We start from the raw sequence: 18338 nt of genomic DNA on the forward strand, positions 1-18338 counted from the left end.
TGTCTTTCATAGCTCAGAAACAACATGTGAAAGGAGGACAAAGGGGCAGAGGGAGGATAACAGACTGTCTTCATGGGGTGAGGAGGCCTGGGACATGGTGTGCATTTCTGAGCCAAGACTGGTGTGTCTGAATAGTACATTTTTATTTTGCAGGATAAGCAGTGAGACAGGAACATTTGCAGAGGGTAGGAAAGGTGTTTGTCACTATGCGAACCTGGAGGGAATCCTGCAATGCTTTGAAAAGACCTTCTTAGGCTTGATGACTGTACAGTAGGCCAGCAGACAAAGTATTCTGAAGACCAGGGCAAGGTCATTCAGAAAATGATCTGGCTGTCACTGCGGGCTGTTCTGTAGAGACAACAACTCACTGTGAAATTGTGGTTTAAAAGCAAAACGAAAAAAAGAAAAATAGGATAAAGAAGCAATAGGAGAAAAGAACTGTGCTCAGCATTTGTTATTAAATATATCAATAATGCTTGCTCTTCAGGCAAATTCTGCTCCTTTTTGATCTCCTGTTTTCAAAAGTATATGATGGAGGTACAAAGATATACCAAAAATGAGCAGAGGTTAAGAATAATACTCAGTTGAGAAGGTAAAAAAACTTTGACTCTTCTTTCTAATACACAATGTGATCAACTACTGATTATTTTACATTCCTCAATCTTCTGTCTCTAATACAAAACTGTTGAGGAAGCCAGTTGGCTAGCCTGAACCAGATACTTAACTTGCAGGTGTAAAATGTTAGATGAAATGAGCATCACAAAGGAAATTAATGACAAAGCAGGGAACTAAACCAGGATCTCCAAAGCCTGAACCCCTGGAACGGTCTTCTCTTTTAAAAGTGGAAGAAGAAGAAAAAAAAGACATTAAACCAATAAAAGTAAATAAGTAAATGGTGGTTTTCTTGAAAACATGATTAACCTGTCGAAATCTTCCCTGAGAGCTGTCACCAGTTTGGGAATGCAGCGGGACTCAAAAAAAACCCAAAGGATCCAGCAGTTACGTGAACAACAAGAATACTTGTGATGACTGGTTAGGAGAAAACCGTAAAGCATATAAATTGTGCTGGAGGGCATAAGTCGACGGCTGGCTGTCAGGGACCAGGAAGAAATTTTCTCTGTGAGAAGGTTACTGTATAATTATCTATGACAGTGTTTCTTCCTTTGAAGTGTTTAATCTTGACAAGTGGAGGCAAGATAATGGGTCATGTAGTTCTGTGAAGTTTTTTTGTGGCAGGGGCATTATCTGGTGCCTGGTGGCGAATTTTTTCTGCCTGTTTGGTATCACACCTTTCTCCAGGGTTACGTTCACCACCGTCTTAAATGTCTCAAGCAAAGACATTTCTGCTCCCTACCCTCCATGAAAACAATTTTGAAGATGGCAGTCCTTGATATGAGCGAATTATTCTTGCCATATGTGCTAGACTTTCCCTTGCTCATGTTTGCTCCAGTTCTAGGTGATTTTCTGGCAATGAAGGAAGCCCTCTGTTGCTGGGGCTGTAGCCCTCGCTCTTGTGTGTGGTCCTGCTCCTGTGTCTCAGCTGTCCACCTATTGCAGTCCTGTCTCTCTTGTTCTGTAATCTGTGCCTTACCACCTTAGCGCTCTTACGTCCAGTCTAGAAGTTAAATGTGTTATTTTTTTTAAAGCTGCGTTGCTGTTCTTCTGCGTTGATGTATTTTGTGTCTTTTACTTTGTATCTTTCAGGAAGAGCCAAGGAGCAAATCCAAGATCTGTGCCAATGTTTTCTGCGGAGCTGGGCGGGAGTGCGCAGTGACAGAGAAGGGAGAGCCATCCTGCCTCTGCATTGAGGTAGGAGAGCGGCACAGCTTCTGCATCTGGGGTGGGCGTCACCACCACTCCACCACCACTCCCTTCTGGGTTTTGGTTGCTGGAAGGATCCCATGATGGGATGAGGCTATAGCTGTTCAGGAGCAGCTGCAAATTCACAGAGGCTCTTCAAACAGCAGGGCCTTTCCCAGTGTGGTGTGAGTGGAGAGCCACAAAGGGTAGTTACTGTCTGGGGCTTGCAGCTGTGCTACTCGCACGACTGCCTAGGGTCTTTACATGCACAGGAGGCTTGGCTGGAGGTCTTTTTGCTGGGAAAGCCCAGTAGGGTATTGGTATGCAGCTGCCCTTGGAGGGCACTATAGGGAGTGGTCTGCAAGCTCCAAGACAGCCTGCCTTCACTGGCGCCTTGCTTGAGGAGGTTACAAGCACCCTACTAAAAATCAGCTTTTGTAAAATGGAAATAATTGTGGTAGAGTGCTGTAAGGATAAATAGCTCTGTCCAGCAGGGAGCTGGAGATGATTACAAGAGCCGTTCCCTGCTGTAGAGACACAGGGTCTCTCTGCTCTGCTCTGCCCAAGCTTTCAAACCGTTCCTGCCTGGCTCCTGGGAATGGGTGTGAGGCTCTGTTCCCACTTCCCTAAGAGCCTGCAGCTCTGATGCAGCCAGCCTCTGGGCACTGGAGAGTGAAAAGCCCTGTTAGCAGGAAGAGAGTCTGTCATTCTGGGTAGGCTTGGTCAGACTGAAAGCAGCACAAGAAAGAAGCCCATAGCCTAGACAGTGGCACTGGTGAACTCTCCCTCTGCTGTAGGATGTGCTGTTTGCTCATGGCTGATGGGTTATTCTACATTCAGTTGCAGAAAGGTGGAGCAGAGTCTACAAAGAGATGCAACAGAGCTGAGCAAGCGGAGGTGCACAGAACAGATTGGCAGAAACACCTGGACAGGCACATCCAGAGCAGCACTTGCAAGATTACACTCATTTTTTATGCTGGGCACTGATTTCTTTGCTGGGCTCTGCTTTCAGGAAGGCTCCTGTAGTGGTGGTGACGGATGCTGGGATAAAGTGAAACCTTTGAACCCACACCCACAAGCTCCTGTAGTGGTGGTGACGGATGCTGGGATAAAGTGAAGCCTTTGAACCCACACCCACAAGCTTCTCTGGGTTTTTTGAGGTGGTGATGGGAGTGTTCAGCCTGCTGCAAACACTTGGGCCACGGGGCTGTGCCCAGGGCTTCTGTTTTGTTGGGCTGGGGCTCACCTGCCTCCCTCTAGCTGTCCCAAAGAGGCAGGTAAAATGTTGTCTTCTCTGGCTCTCTCACAGCAATGCAAACCTCACAAAAGGCCTGTGTGTGGTAGCAATGGCAAGACGTACCTGAACCACTGTGAGCTGCACCGTGATGCCTGCCTCACTGGCTCCAAGATCCAGGTGGATTACGACGGCCACTGTAAAGGTAACCCTGTGTCAGGGACCAATGAGGGTTGGCTGCCCTCTAAGGGAGGGAGAGCCGAGAGCCAAGCGTAATAACGAGGCCAGGCAGGGGTCGCGCTGGCCAGCACCCTGTACTACAGTTGCAGAGAGGAGTAAACAGGGCAAGCCTGGGAACAATAGAAAGGTTCAACCAAGAGTCCAGATCACCAGGCAAGTTTGCAGTGATGAAGTAGGCCTGAGGTCAAGTCATGAAATCAGGTCAGCATCAGTTCTGGTGATGGTAACCAGGATCAGGCACAGGCCAATAATTGCCAGATGAGTCCATAGTGATGCAGTCTGTAACAGGTCTGAGATCAAGATGGGAAGATAGTCACCAGGTCAGGGCCTAGATCAACAGGGTCTATGGCAGGTACAGGAATGGCTGCAACAGAGGTGGAGACAGGCATAACTGCCACATAATCCCAGGCAAAGACTAGGGGCTGAGACATCAGCTGCAATGGAGCTCCTGGGCTCATGGGTAGAGAGTGTGAATGGAGGCCCTAGTGAGCTTGGCATGGCCGTTAAGGGCCACAATAGTACACTCAGGTCCCTGACGCCTTGTCTGTGGTGGGATGTTGGAGCTGTTGTCTTCCTGGGTTGCTGGGAGGGGGGTGCTCTGGAGAGCAGGGCAACTTCTTGTTCCTGCCTGCCTCACTCTGAGCTCATGGATTCAGCCAGGCAGGAGTCTCAATCTACCTACTAGGGAAAGGTCAGACTCTTGGGATAAACCCCCAAAGCCCATACTACCATCCATGTTCATGAGTGACCTCAAGCACTTGAGGAGCGAGGATTTTGCCTAAATGATGGGGCTGTTTAACTCAGCCCCGCACCAGCCACACAGTAAGAAAGTGTTTCCTTATGTTCAGACAGAATATCATGTTTAAATATGTGCCCGCTGCCTCTTGCCCTGTTACTGGATACCACAGAGAAGAGTCTGGCTCAGTCTTCTTCATTCCCTCCCATCAGGTTTATAAGCATTGATGAAATTGGCCCTGAGCCTTCTCTTCTTCAGGCTAAACAGTCATCAGTCTCTCCTTGGGGTGACAGATATTACAGTCCCATAATCATATATGTGGCCCTCATGTTTCCAAAGACTCCCAGGTTCCTCTCCTCTTGCCCAAGCGGCTCCCAGGGTGGGAAGAGGTTTGTATTACTTCATGTTGCATCAGAAATGTCCTCTTCTGTTTTTCCATTAACAGAGAAAAAATCTGAGAATCCAGCTGCAAGTCCAGGTAAGAAGTCATCCCCTTTCTGGCTGGGGCCTCTATATGAATTTGGGAAAAGAGATGAGGAGCAAGGTTTTCTGGGGGAGTTGCACAGCTCTGTGTAAAAATTTTACCTCTGCACTGGCTGTAGCAGAGTCTGAGTTGATAAATCAGCTGCAATATGATTGCCCAGCTCTTTACTCCTGGGTAACCTTTCAGAGTTCATACATCTCCTGGGCTCTTCACTGTGCCGGGATGTCTCCAGGACTCTGACAAGGTGCAATGAAACCCAGTTTGCCTCTAGAGACCCAAGTTGTGTTCATCACCCAGACTCAGGGAAGAGACACCCTTTTGCATAGTTCATTGGGGATCTAAGACACAATAACCATGGAGCTATGTCCCCAACTCCAAGAGCACCCTTTTGAAAGGAGACTTTGCTTCAGGAGTGATTCACTGATGGGCGAAGGGGCAGAGAGGCAGCACTATGTAATGAATGGGGCATTGTCAAGGGAGTCAGGAGGTGGAGCTGAACCACCTCTCCCATTGGTCAACAAGTCTTTTTGATTCCCTGTGCCTGGTTTCTCCCCTTATGCATTGCCATGTATACTTAGACTATGGATTATGGGGCTATGGCCTGTTCTTCATCAGGGGACCCCTTTCCTACCCATGGCTTCCAAGTGCTGGAGCTGTAGCATCATCAGCTTCAGCTTCCTAGGACTGAGGACAGAAAACCCTCTTACAAGCTTAAGGGAAAGGACCATGTCAGGTCATGACCACCACCTTAAAGCACTTTTAAGGAAGTTTAAAATTAAATATGCAGAATCCTTATGTTTTGGGGTTGTTGGGGTTTTTTTTGTGTGTGTGGTGTTGTTTTTTTTTCCATCTGTCTCTCTGGTTGTGATTGTAGTCACTGGATTCAGAAGGAGACCCTTAGTGTGTGTAAATGACACGAATGCACACTGATTCCCCTTCTGGCTCCACTGACCTCTGGGCAGGTGTGACAGCTCACAGAAGCCAGAAGATCTAGTCTTTGAATTTTGCTTCTAAATGCATAGTATCACACAAAGTGATATGCACCTAGAGAAACCTGCGACTGCGGAGCGCACTGTGAACATGCCCAACTTGGCCCCGTCTCATTTCCAATCAGAGTGGACAGTCAGGGCTTTAAAGAAATGAAATCTCCTGAAATAGCAGGCCCTAAAATTCAAGTCCTGGGGACAGTGTAGTGGAAAAGCTTGCTCAGCCTAGTCTTTTCCCTTGCAGAGGATGGAGGTTTTCGTACTTGAGGGTTGACAGTGGAATGCCTGTTTTGCATGGCATCGGGAAGCCTGGGGACACTCAGTCACCTTGCTCCCTCAGCCTGGGGAGTCTTCTTTACACCAAGATGAGCCAGCTTTGCATTGTTCCACAAGCTTCAGGGACGGGAAGAGCTTTGGCAGGAGTGTCGTTTTCTGGCCTTGCCACATGGTGTCACCCACAGCCCATCCGCCGTTCAGCACATGGCACCTCTGCTTTGATCTGGCAGTGGTGCATCTCCAAGGATGGAGGAGCCTGCAAACTGCCATCAGAACTGCCTGGCTGGCTTGTTATTTCCAGTCATCTCTCTGTGGCCTGCTCGCCAATTTAATTTCTCTCATTCTTGCTTTTTCTTCTGCTGCACCTTCTCCTGTTACAGTTGTCTGCTACCAGTCGGACAGGGACGAGCTTCGTCGCCGCGTCATCCAGTGGCTGGAAGCTGAGATTATCCCAGATGGCTGGTTTTCCAAGGGCAGCAACTACAGTGAAGTCCTGGACAAGTATTTCAAGGCAAGTAGAGCAGTGCCTGCTTCAGAGGCGAGAGAACATTTCTTGCCCTGTCGCTGCAAAGCAGCTGCCATGCCCCAACCCGAGAGGCTCCAGTGTGTGATGGGCCTGTCAAGCTGCAGGACAGAGATGTCTGGTATGTCCTACAGCATGATGTGTTACAGGCTGCCTGCAGCAGCTGCTGACAAAGTCACTGGCGCAGCTACATGACAGCCCGGACCTGGAGCATCCCCGGGGATCTGACCTGCCCTGGGGAAGAGGAGGGCAGGCCAAGTGGGCCTGTGGCAGGGAAGAGAAGAACTGATCTCAGGGGACAAAAGATAGCCAGAGAATAAAAGGTAGTTGAAAGTGCTGGAAATGCAGGTAGAAGGAGCAGGAAGCCTGGGTAGGGGCTGCTGATCCATTGTTCCAGACAGTCCCAAGGCCACGTTGGGATGGGGATAGGGACACCTGGGGGCTTCAAGGTGAATATTTGATTGCAAGGAGTATGGCCCAGTTGTGGCTGAGAGCTGGCAGTTCCCTAGTGCTCTGCAAAGAGAGAAGAACCACCCATGAGTCTCAGGGCCCTGCAATAATCCCATTCTTCCCTCCTCCCTGTCAGTCTGTCCCTCAGCCCATCCCCACCCCCTTTTGTAACCAGCAGATCACAGGCTGCTGCTGCCACATGCACTGCTGCGTCCCTCCCCCTCATGCCCAGCTCCTGATAAAGACTTCAAAGCATTCAGGATGGAGCTGGAGGAGCAGGTGGGGAAAGGGGGAGAGTGTTTAAATCATAAGCTGTTGACAGTGAGAGATTAATGGTGCCTGACAGGAGTTAGCGCTGCAAGCAAATTTGCCATGGCAATGGCACCCCCTGGTGAGACAGAGGAGCTGGTCCCCGTGCTCCAGAGAGCATCTTTGCCTTTGTAGCTGTTAATGCTGTTCCATCTGTGGAAACCCACTTGTGGCCCACTGCCTTGGGCACCCCCGCTGGCGCCTGCCAGCACCCAAAAGCTGTGGCATCCTGTGGAGGGGAGCTGTGCAGTCCCTCCCCCTGCAAATGTTCTTTCCCCAGCTGCCTTTGCAGAGAGTCTCCCCAGGCCATGGGCTTTGATGAAATGCATGAGCCAGCCACAGGCTTGCTCCACTGCTGCCACACAGCCCAGTCACTCCTGCCGGCCCCCACGCCTGTCAGGGCACTGGTAAAATCCCGTGGGTGGGCACAACACAGAGGCAGACAGCCTCATGTTCTCTTTATTGTCCCCCTTTTTCTGGAGCACTGATCCCAGGCACAAGCAGATGAAAGTTTCCATGACAAAGCCATACCTTTTTTCAGTGCCAAGGGGGAATATCTTTCTCTGTCAGGCGGTAGTACACCGTATCAACAACCCTTAAAGCTCTGAAATACTTTTAAAGCAGAATTCAGATCTTGGAGCAACTTGGGACAGATACAAGCAAAGCAAACTAAAGGGGTTCAAACACACACAAATTTGTTTCACCAATGAGGCTATTCTCCTGCTGGAGGAATTCTGCTGTGCCCAGTCACAGGGCTCCAAACAGCTGCCCTGCTAATGGCCCGATTCCTGCCCTGCAGGTAATAAACACTGGAGACAAGACAACATTAAGCTTTTCCCTTCTCTTCTTGATGGGGGGGTTTGCAGATGTGGCATTAAGCTATTTCCCTTCTGGAAGCCTGACTTGTATGGATCTTATGGATCACTGGGATGTGGGTTGTATGCAGGCCTTGGCCTTGACCTTGGAGGGCGTTACTTCAAGAGGAGTGAGGCTAGTAGTGGGAAGCTGCTCTGTTTTGGAGGGTCTCTGGGGGAAGATGTAAATGCGTACCATGGAGTTAAAAGGCAATAAAACTAGCTTAGCTGAGTCTTGGTCATCAAGGGAACTGCAGCTGCTTTCACAAGAAATAGTGGATCAAGAGGCTCCATAGTCTAGTAGAAGGTGAAACATGTCAGTGGAGCAGTTATACACAGGCTACAGCACGCAGAGTAATTCTAGCCCTACAGGTTTCTCCTGAACCACACAGAGGTAACAACTGGCAGTGTCTCTTCCAGCTTTCCTGGAAGCACTGCACAAGGAGACACAGTGACCTGCCCCAAGTCACACAGCAAAAATTAGCTGGCAGCAGCCTGTGTGCAGAATTCATTTTCCCCTCCCTGCAATGCAGCTGTCTCTGAGGGGGCCCAGCGCTGTGGTATGACATCTCCAAATAGGAAGGCAAAATGCAATTACTTCTTTAGGAGTACCGCCAAGATTTTGGGGCTAAAAATCCTGCTCTTCAGTGCTACTAGTCCTGTCAGGACCTTAAAAAGTTTGTGGTGAGGCATTGTGCTGTTGCATAAAATTGTTCCTTCTTCAGGATCAGCAGAAAATTGCTTCCTGTGATTTTCCCTTTTGTCACTGTCACAGTTCAGGCACAGCTTTGGATTTACACATATTGGAAAGCTGACACCTTCTTGAATGCAACTGCTCTGCTTTAAGGCAGGAGGTATATAAGAGCCGGCTGGAACAAAGAGAAGAAATGGGGTTAGGGCCATAAATCAAGCAGCAGGAGGTGAATGAGAGGCAGTGTGGCTTATTGGTGAGAACAAGACTAGGATCATGTCTCCCAGGTCTGATGCTAGCATGGATATGTTGCTGCATTTCTCTGAGCCTCTGTTCTTTGTGCAGAACAGGGATGATGCAACCTGTTTCACAAAAGCTTCAAAAACGCTAAGTATATATGGAAGAGGGAGAAAGAAGGGGTACTCTGAGCTGATAAATCAGACCCTCTCACATCTTCCCATCTTTCCCTACAGAGCTTTGACAATGGTGATTCTCGCTTGGACTCTACTGAATTCCTGAAGTTTGTGGAGCAGAATGAGACTGCTGTGAACATCACCACCTACATGGACCAGGAGACCAACAAGCTGCTCAGGTCAGCAGTGGACAGGATGCCAGAAGGAAGGCCAGGGGCCAGATGCAGTAGAAGGGGGCATGAAAATCCTCTCTTGGAAAATATCAGTTAGGACTTGGGCTAACAAAGATAACTCTGTATGAGTGGCTTCTCACTTAATTAGGTGTGAATGCCACCAACAGGAGTAGTCCCACCCCAACCCTTCACATTAGGCATGTATGCCATCACTCTTTTACCTTAAATCTAATATGTGCACAGCCAGAAGGTGAGTTGGGTGACAGCAGATTTATTGTCGTTTTTTATTTCCTAATAAATTAGCTTTACAGTGGACTTTACTCACCTTTTGCCTGGTAGCTAGATCCAGTGCAAGGCAGATGGTGGGAAAACACAGCTCATGAGCAGCCTGCAGTCAGAGCTGGTGCAAGCATTGCATGAAAGTGTCATTTAAGAGGTTTCCATTTTTCTGTGTGAGCACCACCGTGTATGAGACCAAGGAGAGCAGGCTGCTTGTGGTTAGGCTGTGCTTGCATCTGTACTCGTGTGACAGCACGTAGGTGTCAACAGGATCCTATTCTGGCTTTTCTGAATATCTCCTCAGTTCCCAGCCCTTCGCCAGCTGAGGGAGTATATGTTTTTCTTTTGTCTATATGCTGTGAGGTTTCCTTAGAGAAGCCACTTTTGCCATGCATCTCAGAGCCTTCTTAGTTACTAATGGTTTTACTCATCTGTAGTCTGAAGCCAGTAGAGCAGGGACCTGCCTGGTACAGTCCTGTGCAGAACATACCTCTGTGTTTCCTTTCAGGGGACTCTGCGTAGATGCCCTCATCGAGCTGTCAGATGAAAATGCTGACTGGAAGCTCAGCTTCAATGAATTTCTCAAGTGCCTCAGCCCATCCTTCAACCCACCAGAGAAAAGTAGGAACTCCTCACTTATATTGGGGAACCAGAGGGGTCCTGGGAAGGGAGGAAAGAAAAGAAACCAGCTTTGGGCCAGGCATCAGATGCTGCAACTCCACTCCCAGATATACTGTTGATATATGCCTGCCTCCCACCTGACAGCGCACCTTGTCTCTTCTGATGAAAAAGGTTTGGGGTTTAGAAGCAAGGGCATAGGTTGAATGGATATGGTATGCTTGGAAGGTCAAGGCATCTATTTAACAGTGTGGAAATAAATCATGTAAGGAATTCACACCTGGATAACTTATGAAAGTCAGACCAGACCAAAGTCTTGCTATGCTCTGCCTTTCACACAGAGAGCCTCCCGGATGAACATATCAAAGTTCACTATCCTTCCAAATCCTGCTTAGTGCTACAGCTCACGTGGAAGCAGCTTAGTGTTCTGCTGACCAGGCATGCCTAGCCACTCATCTAATTGTCTCCTCAGGGGGTGCTGGTCCAAAGGTGCTGGATTTACATCCAGCTGCAGTGGCACTGAGAAGCAGACAAGGATTATGCTTGTTAGGGAATATTAAGTTGAATTCTCTGTCTGTTTCAGTGGGAAGCTGAGGATGGTGTACCTCCCCCAGAAAACATGATCTGCTGGTTTTCGCTTGACACCATATGGGTCCTTGAGTTCTTTGAGGGAAGCCTTTTTGTTTGGGTTTGGGGTTCCCCCCATCCCCCTTCTTTCTTTCTCTGGGCAACAGCAAATGAACGAATCACTTCCCCAACTTCTCCCCACCTGGAACAGGAATTGTTTCAGAGTAACCAAAACTTCCACCTTGGGCGTTCTCTTCTATGTATTACAGATTAGGAAATTAAAACAAATCCAATATTGAGATTTCAGTTGGAATTGAGACATTGAAATGTATTCTTTTGAGGAAGCAAAACAAAGTGTTTGACTTTACCAAATTATTTTTTTGGCTGATTTCACACACCAAATTCAGCATGAGTGTTTTGGTCATTATGAAACTTTTGGTGGTTAGGGGAAGGAAGGCCTCCTCTGAAACCATGCGCCTCTTCTCTCTCAAAGCATCTCCAAAGTATGTTGTCTTTACCCTGCTTGCTATCTCACCACCACTGCCCTTGTTTTGTGCCTCTCTAGAGTGTGCCCTGGAAGATGAAACCTATGAGGATGGAGCAGAGACGCAGGTGGAGTGCAACCGCTGCGTCTGTGCCTGTGGGAACTGGGTGTGCACTGCAATGACGTGCGAGGGTCTGTATGCTCTCTAGACATTGTATTTGGTTGTGTACAAAAGGGCTTTTTGCTTTCTGCCTTTCTAAAGGCACCAGCTACCCAGATTTCTTCTCTCTCCAGCTCTTCCTCAGCTTCTCTATGGGTGACTTCATCACCCTCCTGTGCTGCATGTTGGCCAAACCCAAGCTGGTTTTGTTTTAGAGGTCAGAAAGCGCGTAACTGTGCTGGGAGCGATGCTGCTGGGGTTTGTAGTTTGGATTTGGTGTCATGAAAGTTCAGCACCAAACCTTGCAAACCAGAGCTACTCTGCATCTGGCTGGCTTGGAGCATGCACAGACCAAATAGGTCACTACCTGTGACCGTATGTGTAGATGTGAGCAGGTCAGCTTTCCTGTATGTGTGTGTCAGTACCCTCACTGTACAAATACCATAAACACAGATAAAGCAGGAGCTAGGGTCTTGTCTTGCCCCAGAGAGGAGAAAGGAGACTTCATCTAGTAATGTCAAGAAAACACTTCAGCTTCTTGCCATAAGAACTGTAGAAGGAAAAGAAAATAATGGTGATGGAGATGAAGGGAGGGTGGTGTTCATAGTAAGGCAGGGTTGTTGGTCTGATGGTTCTTCCTCTGGAAGGTCCCTTTTAAACTTTCACAGCCATGTTACAATTGTGGGAAGTTGTGATGGGGTTGTGAACAACAGCTCTCCGTTTTGCCTTCTCACAGACAGTCCAGGGCCAGTGGAAAGCCAGCTTTCCCCTGCCTTGGAAAATGTACAGGTCCTTTTCAAGGAGCCATGTCCACCCTCCCAGCACTGTGCTCCATTTTTCTGGCCTTCTTCCCTAGAAACCAGGCCTTTCCATGAGCTTAGTTTTCAGTTCTGTGCGGCAGCTTTCAGCAGTATGTTAGTTCAGATCTATAGCAGGTAGTTTGGACAGATGAAGGAGAGGGGAACAGCAAGAGTTATGTATAGAGTTCCTTTCATGTGCATCTGGCCTTCTGCAGCAGAGGCTTCAGGATCACTTCAGCCCAGATTTGGCTGTGGCAGAAGGAGCTCACCTCAGAAAAGATAACTAATAGAGCTGCCAGAGGAGCTGTGGGTAGATCTTGGAGGTTAAGCAACCAAATGAGAGACTCTTTTTGTTGCCTCCCCAGAAACAACCTCCAAAGTTGCTGTGCAACACCTGGTCTTGCTGCCTACTTTGTTCCCTGCATCCATGGCAGAAGCATGCAATGGGACAACAATTCCTTTACTTTCTGCCCATGTCAGAGCAGCAGAGGGGTTAGAGGCTATTGTTAGAGGGATAATGAAACCAAAGAATCAGACCAGATACATCAGCAAGTTGCATCTCCACTGAGTTGCATCTCTACCTCTTCATTAAGCATCAGTTATTGTACTTGGATAGCATGGAGCTTCCATTTATTCCCTACAAAAGGCAAAGATGTTTGAACTAACTACAGGTGCTTCTCTTAAATAATATGCAGCCTCTTCCTTGCGGTTTTATTATTTATCACATGGGAGGGAGAGACAGGGTCAGGCTGGATACCCAGGTTCTGAAGTCCCAGGCAGCCACATTCTCTTTCTAAGAAGCCAGCCCATGCTTTCCTAAACTTGATGTATGCTGTGGCCGACCCGCCTCTTTTTGTTCTCTGTGGTTCAGCCTCTGAAATTTGCATCCACCATTTGTGATAATGCTGAACTCTGTTTCTATTTGCAGGGAAGAATGAGAAGGTGCCTGCTCAGAGACAGCGACCTGATGAAGACTTGACTGAGGAGGAGCTGGCTAGATACGTTCAGGAATTGCAGAAGCATCAGGTTAGCATGAGGCTGGGAAGTTCCGCTTGCACTTAGTCTCTCCTTGCTCTAGAAGTTTTCCCTCTGCTTCTGTCACTTGGAGACTTCTGGTAGAAGGGGGAGCACAGTAATGGGGGATTCTCGTTGCCTGTGGGGACAAATACAGGTGTGGGGCTTGGACATATAAGGCAGCACTGGCACTGCTTGTGGATGGACCAAAGGCTTCAGGGCACTGCTAGCTCCTGGGTCAGTGTAGAGCTTCACTTTTGTGCTCTCTTTCTCTAGGAGACGGCTGAGAAGACCAAGAAAATGAGCACCAAGGAGATGTAAGGGGCCTCCACACCGGAGGAGCCCAGGAGGATGGGCCCAACCTGCTGCCCTATCCTCCAGTGCTGATCTCAGTATGCACAAGTGTCTGCTACAGTTGCCCAGTCACAGATATTTACATTGTATAGCGATGGGTTATTTGTTTTGTAATACACAGAGAATGGGGCCAGGAAAGGGGAGCAGAGCCCACCTGTTCAGGGAGCTTCATTGCTGGGGCCTTGGAAGGCTGGGAGGGACTTAAAGCAGCCTCTGGGACCCTTTCCCAGAGCAGACAGCTGCTCCCTCCAAGAGCTAACAGGCATTTCTTGTTCCCCTGATCTGGGGAAAGGACGGAGGTCAGTGCTGGATAGAAAAGGGGGTCTTGAATTGATACAATTTTCAGCACCAGCCTTGGCTGCAGAAATACAGGCCTGGCAGTTTTGTGGCTTAGCACGTGTGCTGCAGGGCATTGCTAGCCAAGGATCTTGCCCTGCGTATTACCCTCCCCTTTGGTGTGAGCTCCTCAAAGCTGGTCAGCCTGGTGTGACACCTGGAAGTTGTGGTGCCATGCTGCTGGCATGAGTCCAGCACGTTCCTCCTTGCTTTCCACCGGACTGTCCCCAGCAGCTCCTCCAGTACACTGTGGGCTCCGACACAACATGGTTCCTTTTGACCTCATCTCACTCTTACTCTCCCTGCCCCCCTCCTTAGAGGTGCTATCATATTTTTTTCTTATCACATTCACGTGCTGACTCCCCCTTTTGTTTTGGATTTTTTTTATTACTTTATTTCCTACGGTAGTAGTTCAGCTTTTGTATGTTTTGTAGCTCTAGATCTTTCAAGAAGACCCAGCCCGTGGGTTTTTGTTATTGATGGTGTTGTAATGTCCATGCACAGTTAGTGTCGCTCTGCGCTCAGCCACTGCAAACGCCACGAACAACTTGAGCCCTGCACTACAGGGTATTTCTCAACTAGGGACAGTGATGTCCTCATGGGAAGAAGAGACAGGGCTGGATGTAATTAGTTTCACCAGGCACAGATTGACACTACAGCTTTCTCTAGCTCTTGCTCCCTTAGCTAGCATTGACCGTGAGCTCCAAGTCAGTGCTCATGCCTCTCTAAATTGCCCAGAGGGAAGTGCCAAGTAGCCTAGAGACAGAGGGGCCAGGCAATCCCATTCGCAGGATATCGTAAAAGGCTTAACTACATAGAAAACTGTTTAGCTGGAGCCTGGGCTGTTAGCCATCATATTGGGCTTTCCATTTCCCTCTGGGGTGAGGCAGCAGCAGCATCATTATTCTTTGATTCCAGGTCTGAGTTTGGAGTCAGGGCTGGAAGCCTCATTACTGACATATTTCACAGTGTCTTTGATCAGAGCATCTTTGACCACCCTCACATCCCTTCATGGGTCATATTTGTGTGACCCATTTCTCAGAGCATTGGTCCTAGATAAAGATGAAATGCTGTTTTGTTGACAGTCACCTCTGTAGCCTCAAGCCCAGGTGATTTTTTCCTGCGTTTGTCAAGCGTGCTTCATACAAACACACCTGAACATCCTGTTTCTGTGTTGCCCTCGTGCCCCTGCTGTGTATCCCGAGCAGTGCCACATACTCTGAGTCGAGATGACTACTTGTGACTTCCACCTTCCTGCTTGTGAGCAACTTCAGTGGTTGTTGCCAGGTGTCTTGCAGTCCCTAGCACTTGCTTAAGTGAAACTCCCTCTTGGGTTTGCAGAAGCATGTTCTGCTTGAGTGAGGATCAGCAGGGCTTTTATCCCAACCTTCCCCTTTTTGCACAGTGCTTTCCTAGGAGAGGAAGAATGAGCTGGTACCTAGCAAGTGTAGGCAAAGAAGAAAGCTTGGTCCCTCCTGTGATCTCACCCATGAGCCAGATTTGTTAAAGGTTTTCTGGCCTTTGAACTGTTTTCCTGATGTGAACCCAGAGGACTTCCCTTGACTTTGGAACAGTGCCACATTTCCAGTGAGGATCATGATCTACCCCACCATGCTTGGAGGTTTTGGCATAATAAATACTGAAGGGGGGGCTGATTCTTTTCCCGTGAGGGCCTGGATTTGAGAAGCTATCACCTGTGAAGGTGAGGGGGATGAGTCCATAGGAGCCAAGGGTAACATGGGCGATGTTACACTGGGATGGGGTCATTGCTTGTGTTCCGGTGGCACTGGGGGAAGTTGTTGGTGGAACAGGAGCACCCATTAGACATACTCTTGCTCCTCCCCAACAGAGTGAGCGAAACAGCTTCATGCGCTGAATCTGGAGTCACAGGAATATTATGAACAAACGTTTTGCTTTATTCCGACCCTGCTCTGAAAGGTAGTTGGTGCCTCCCAGCTCACTTCCTTCCAGCTTGGATCATTAAAGTGCCTTAGAGAAAATACAACAGCTTGCCTTAAAGGCTTTCCCTGGGTGGGGATAACACCTTATTGTCCAGTCAGGAAAATCTCCAACTGGGAGAAGCAGAGCATGTGCAGGAAGGGGAGGCTAATCCACGGCTGAAGGGCTTCTGTAGGCGTGTTACATGATGCGTTCTCTAGTCCCTCTTGTCTCCTGTGGATGTGCGGTCTGTGAGGATGGCCGCTGGGGACAGCTGGAGAGGTGGGTGCTGGCAGCTGAGGTTTACAGAGCTTGTGCTTGCACTGAAGGCTGAGGGATGGGCTGCTACCTCAGGCGAGGCAAGCTGAGCTCTCTGACAAGCCATACAACATATCCTAGGATAGCCTGGGGCAGCAGGGTGGGAGTGCAGTGAACGTGCCTCCAGGGAAAGGGCTGCTGCCGGTGGAGCCTTTTCCTCCTTGCGCCCTCAAAGGGAAACGCTGCTGTGGGGAGCGATACCAGTTCTAAGGGCTATGGTACCCAAAGGGAACCGAAACATCTCGCCTCCCTGCACTGAGGGAAAGGGCAACCATTGAGTGAGTGATGCCCAGAATGCGCCCTGCAGCAGGCTGGTCAGCCCCTAACTTCTGCAGGGTGACTTGGCTGTTGGGGAAGGAAGGGATGAGTTCCAGCCGTTGCCCTCTGGAACAACTGCTGTACAGACTGCAGGGGGCCAGGAAGGCATTTTTTTTTCTTCCAAAAAGCCAAATTTAAGCAACAAACAAAAAAGTCCCACTCCTCCCTTTATATTCCCTCCTGTACGTGTGTGAAATTTATCAGTATTCTGTAGGTTTCCTTAGTGCACTTATTTTACTTGATTTTGTAATTTTTTTTTGAAGCGGGGGGGTTTGGATATTACTGCCAAATAAATGAAACAAAATTTAAAAAATAACATGTTTTGCTTTATTTCTCACAAGCCACATTCCGCGTTTAAAAAAAAATCGGCTGTCTTTTTGCATCTTTTTACACAGATCTCAATATGCTTGAGAAATGTGAGACATGACTGTCTCTGTTTTATAGCAGGGGAAACCAAGGTACAGCAGAGAGAAATGGAGCATTTGAATCGCAGGGCTAGCCAGCAGCAGAGCTGCAGCTGGCAGCCACGACTCCTGCCTCCCAGCCACGTGCTTTTAATGATGAGATTGCTCCACAGACCTTTCAGTACCCCCCGACTGGTCCCCCAACAGGTGCTCCACCTGTGCTGTTGGGAAGGGAGAACCTGCTGGCTCTCCATGCATGATGTGGTCACAAGATGAATGTGAGTTAGCACCATGCTGTTGATAGAAAGACAAATCAATGTAGAACAGGTAGGATACAGAGGGACACAGGCAGTGAAGTACGGGGTACTCGTTCTGTCCTGTGTGGCATTGGGGAAGCCTTGGCTGAGCACCTCCTGGTTTGGGCAGTGCCTTTCACAAAACAGGTGGATCGTGTGGAAAGAACCCAGAGGCAAGTAAAAATAGTAACTAAAGGCCTTGAAAACACAAAGGGACAGATCAGAAAGAAGCCTTAGGCATACTTGAGAAGGAAAGCTCTAAATGTTTGTCTTCAGGTAGAGACTGCTGCCAGGATGAGCATACCCATCTCGCTGTGGCGGATGGGACACTGGCTTCAGTTGCGGCGGTCAAGGGCAATCTAGATGAGACACTAGGGAATGCTTTTGAATGCCAAGGTTAGCAAGCAACTGGAAGACGCTTCCTTGATGCTTCACAGACTTCCTGTGTGGATTTTAAGAACAGTCTAGAATAACAGCCTTCAGGAATAGACCAAGTATAGCTGGTCCTACCCTAAGATGGGAGGACAAGCTGGTGACCTTCCTGAGGTCCCTTATCTTTCTGATACAACCTTATGAAGACAGGGCTGAATGGCTCATGTCACCTTTGCTGAACTGAACGATGAAGTAGCCTTTAATGGTGGTGTGTAACGGGAGGATAATGTCTTACCTTTCAACATTGCCTTTTACATATTACTTTTCACACCAAACAGCCTGTTTAGCATGTGCCAGCTGCTGCGTATGCACTCCTACCTGTAGCATACTGTGCCCATTTGCTGCTCAACTGTAAAGTGGGTCTGCTTTATTACTTCAATTTCTATTGCTGGAATTTCCCAGGATTTTAAGAAGAAATGAAAGGAAGCGTCAGCCACAGATTTAGCTAGATGGCACTACAAATACTCTACCTTGTGCATCATGCATACTTAATGAAGAGAAATGATTTTGGGGTGTGAGAGAGAGGAAGAGCAAAGTCTATTGCCCACTGCTAGCAGAGGCCTGGCAAAAACTGTCCTGCCTCTTTACAGAGTCAAGAACATCTGAGTATTAGCAAGTTGCTGCACTGTGGCTACATACACTTAGTCACAATTCTCCAGCTCTGTTAAGCTTCAAACTGAGAAATAGGCTACTTAAGTGGTTGATCAAGACTCTGAACTGCATTTGTAAGGTATTTATTAGCTTTAATTCTGAAGATGGGAACAAATTGATCTATAGTAAGACTTGGTTCCTGAAAAAAACTTAAACCAGTTCACAGGACACAGCTTTGGGAGAACACAGGCTTAAAGCAC

At 48.3% G+C, this 18338-nt stretch overlaps 1 protein-coding gene across 1 annotated transcript in view; it reads left to right on the forward strand.

Moving 5' to 3' along the window:
* The window catches only part of FSTL1 (follistatin like 1), a 56621-nt gene extending 39950 nt beyond the window's left edge, over positions 1-16671 (forward strand). Inside the window, exons 3-11 of the mRNA XM_064465690.1 lie at positions 1705-1809; positions 3110-3239; positions 4456-4488; positions 6137-6267; positions 9057-9175; positions 9957-10069; positions 11199-11309; positions 13006-13103; positions 13368-16671. Of these exons, the coding sequence (XP_064321760.1) occupies positions 1705-1809; positions 3110-3239; positions 4456-4488; positions 6137-6267; positions 9057-9175; positions 9957-10069; positions 11199-11309; positions 13006-13103; positions 13368-13412 (885 nt within the window). The 3' untranslated portion in view covers positions 13413-16671. The remainder of the gene's footprint in view (positions 1-1704; positions 1810-3109; positions 3240-4455; positions 4489-6136; positions 6268-9056; positions 9176-9956; positions 10070-11198; positions 11310-13005; positions 13104-13367) is intronic.
* Positions 16672-18338: the final 1667 nt, after the last annotated feature.

This window comes from Phalacrocorax carbo, chromosome 1 (genome assembly GCF_963921805.1).
Source record: "Phalacrocorax carbo chromosome 1, bPhaCar2.1, whole genome shotgun sequence".
Classification (NCBI taxonomy): domain Eukaryota; kingdom Metazoa; phylum Chordata; class Aves; order Suliformes; family Phalacrocoracidae; genus Phalacrocorax; species Phalacrocorax carbo.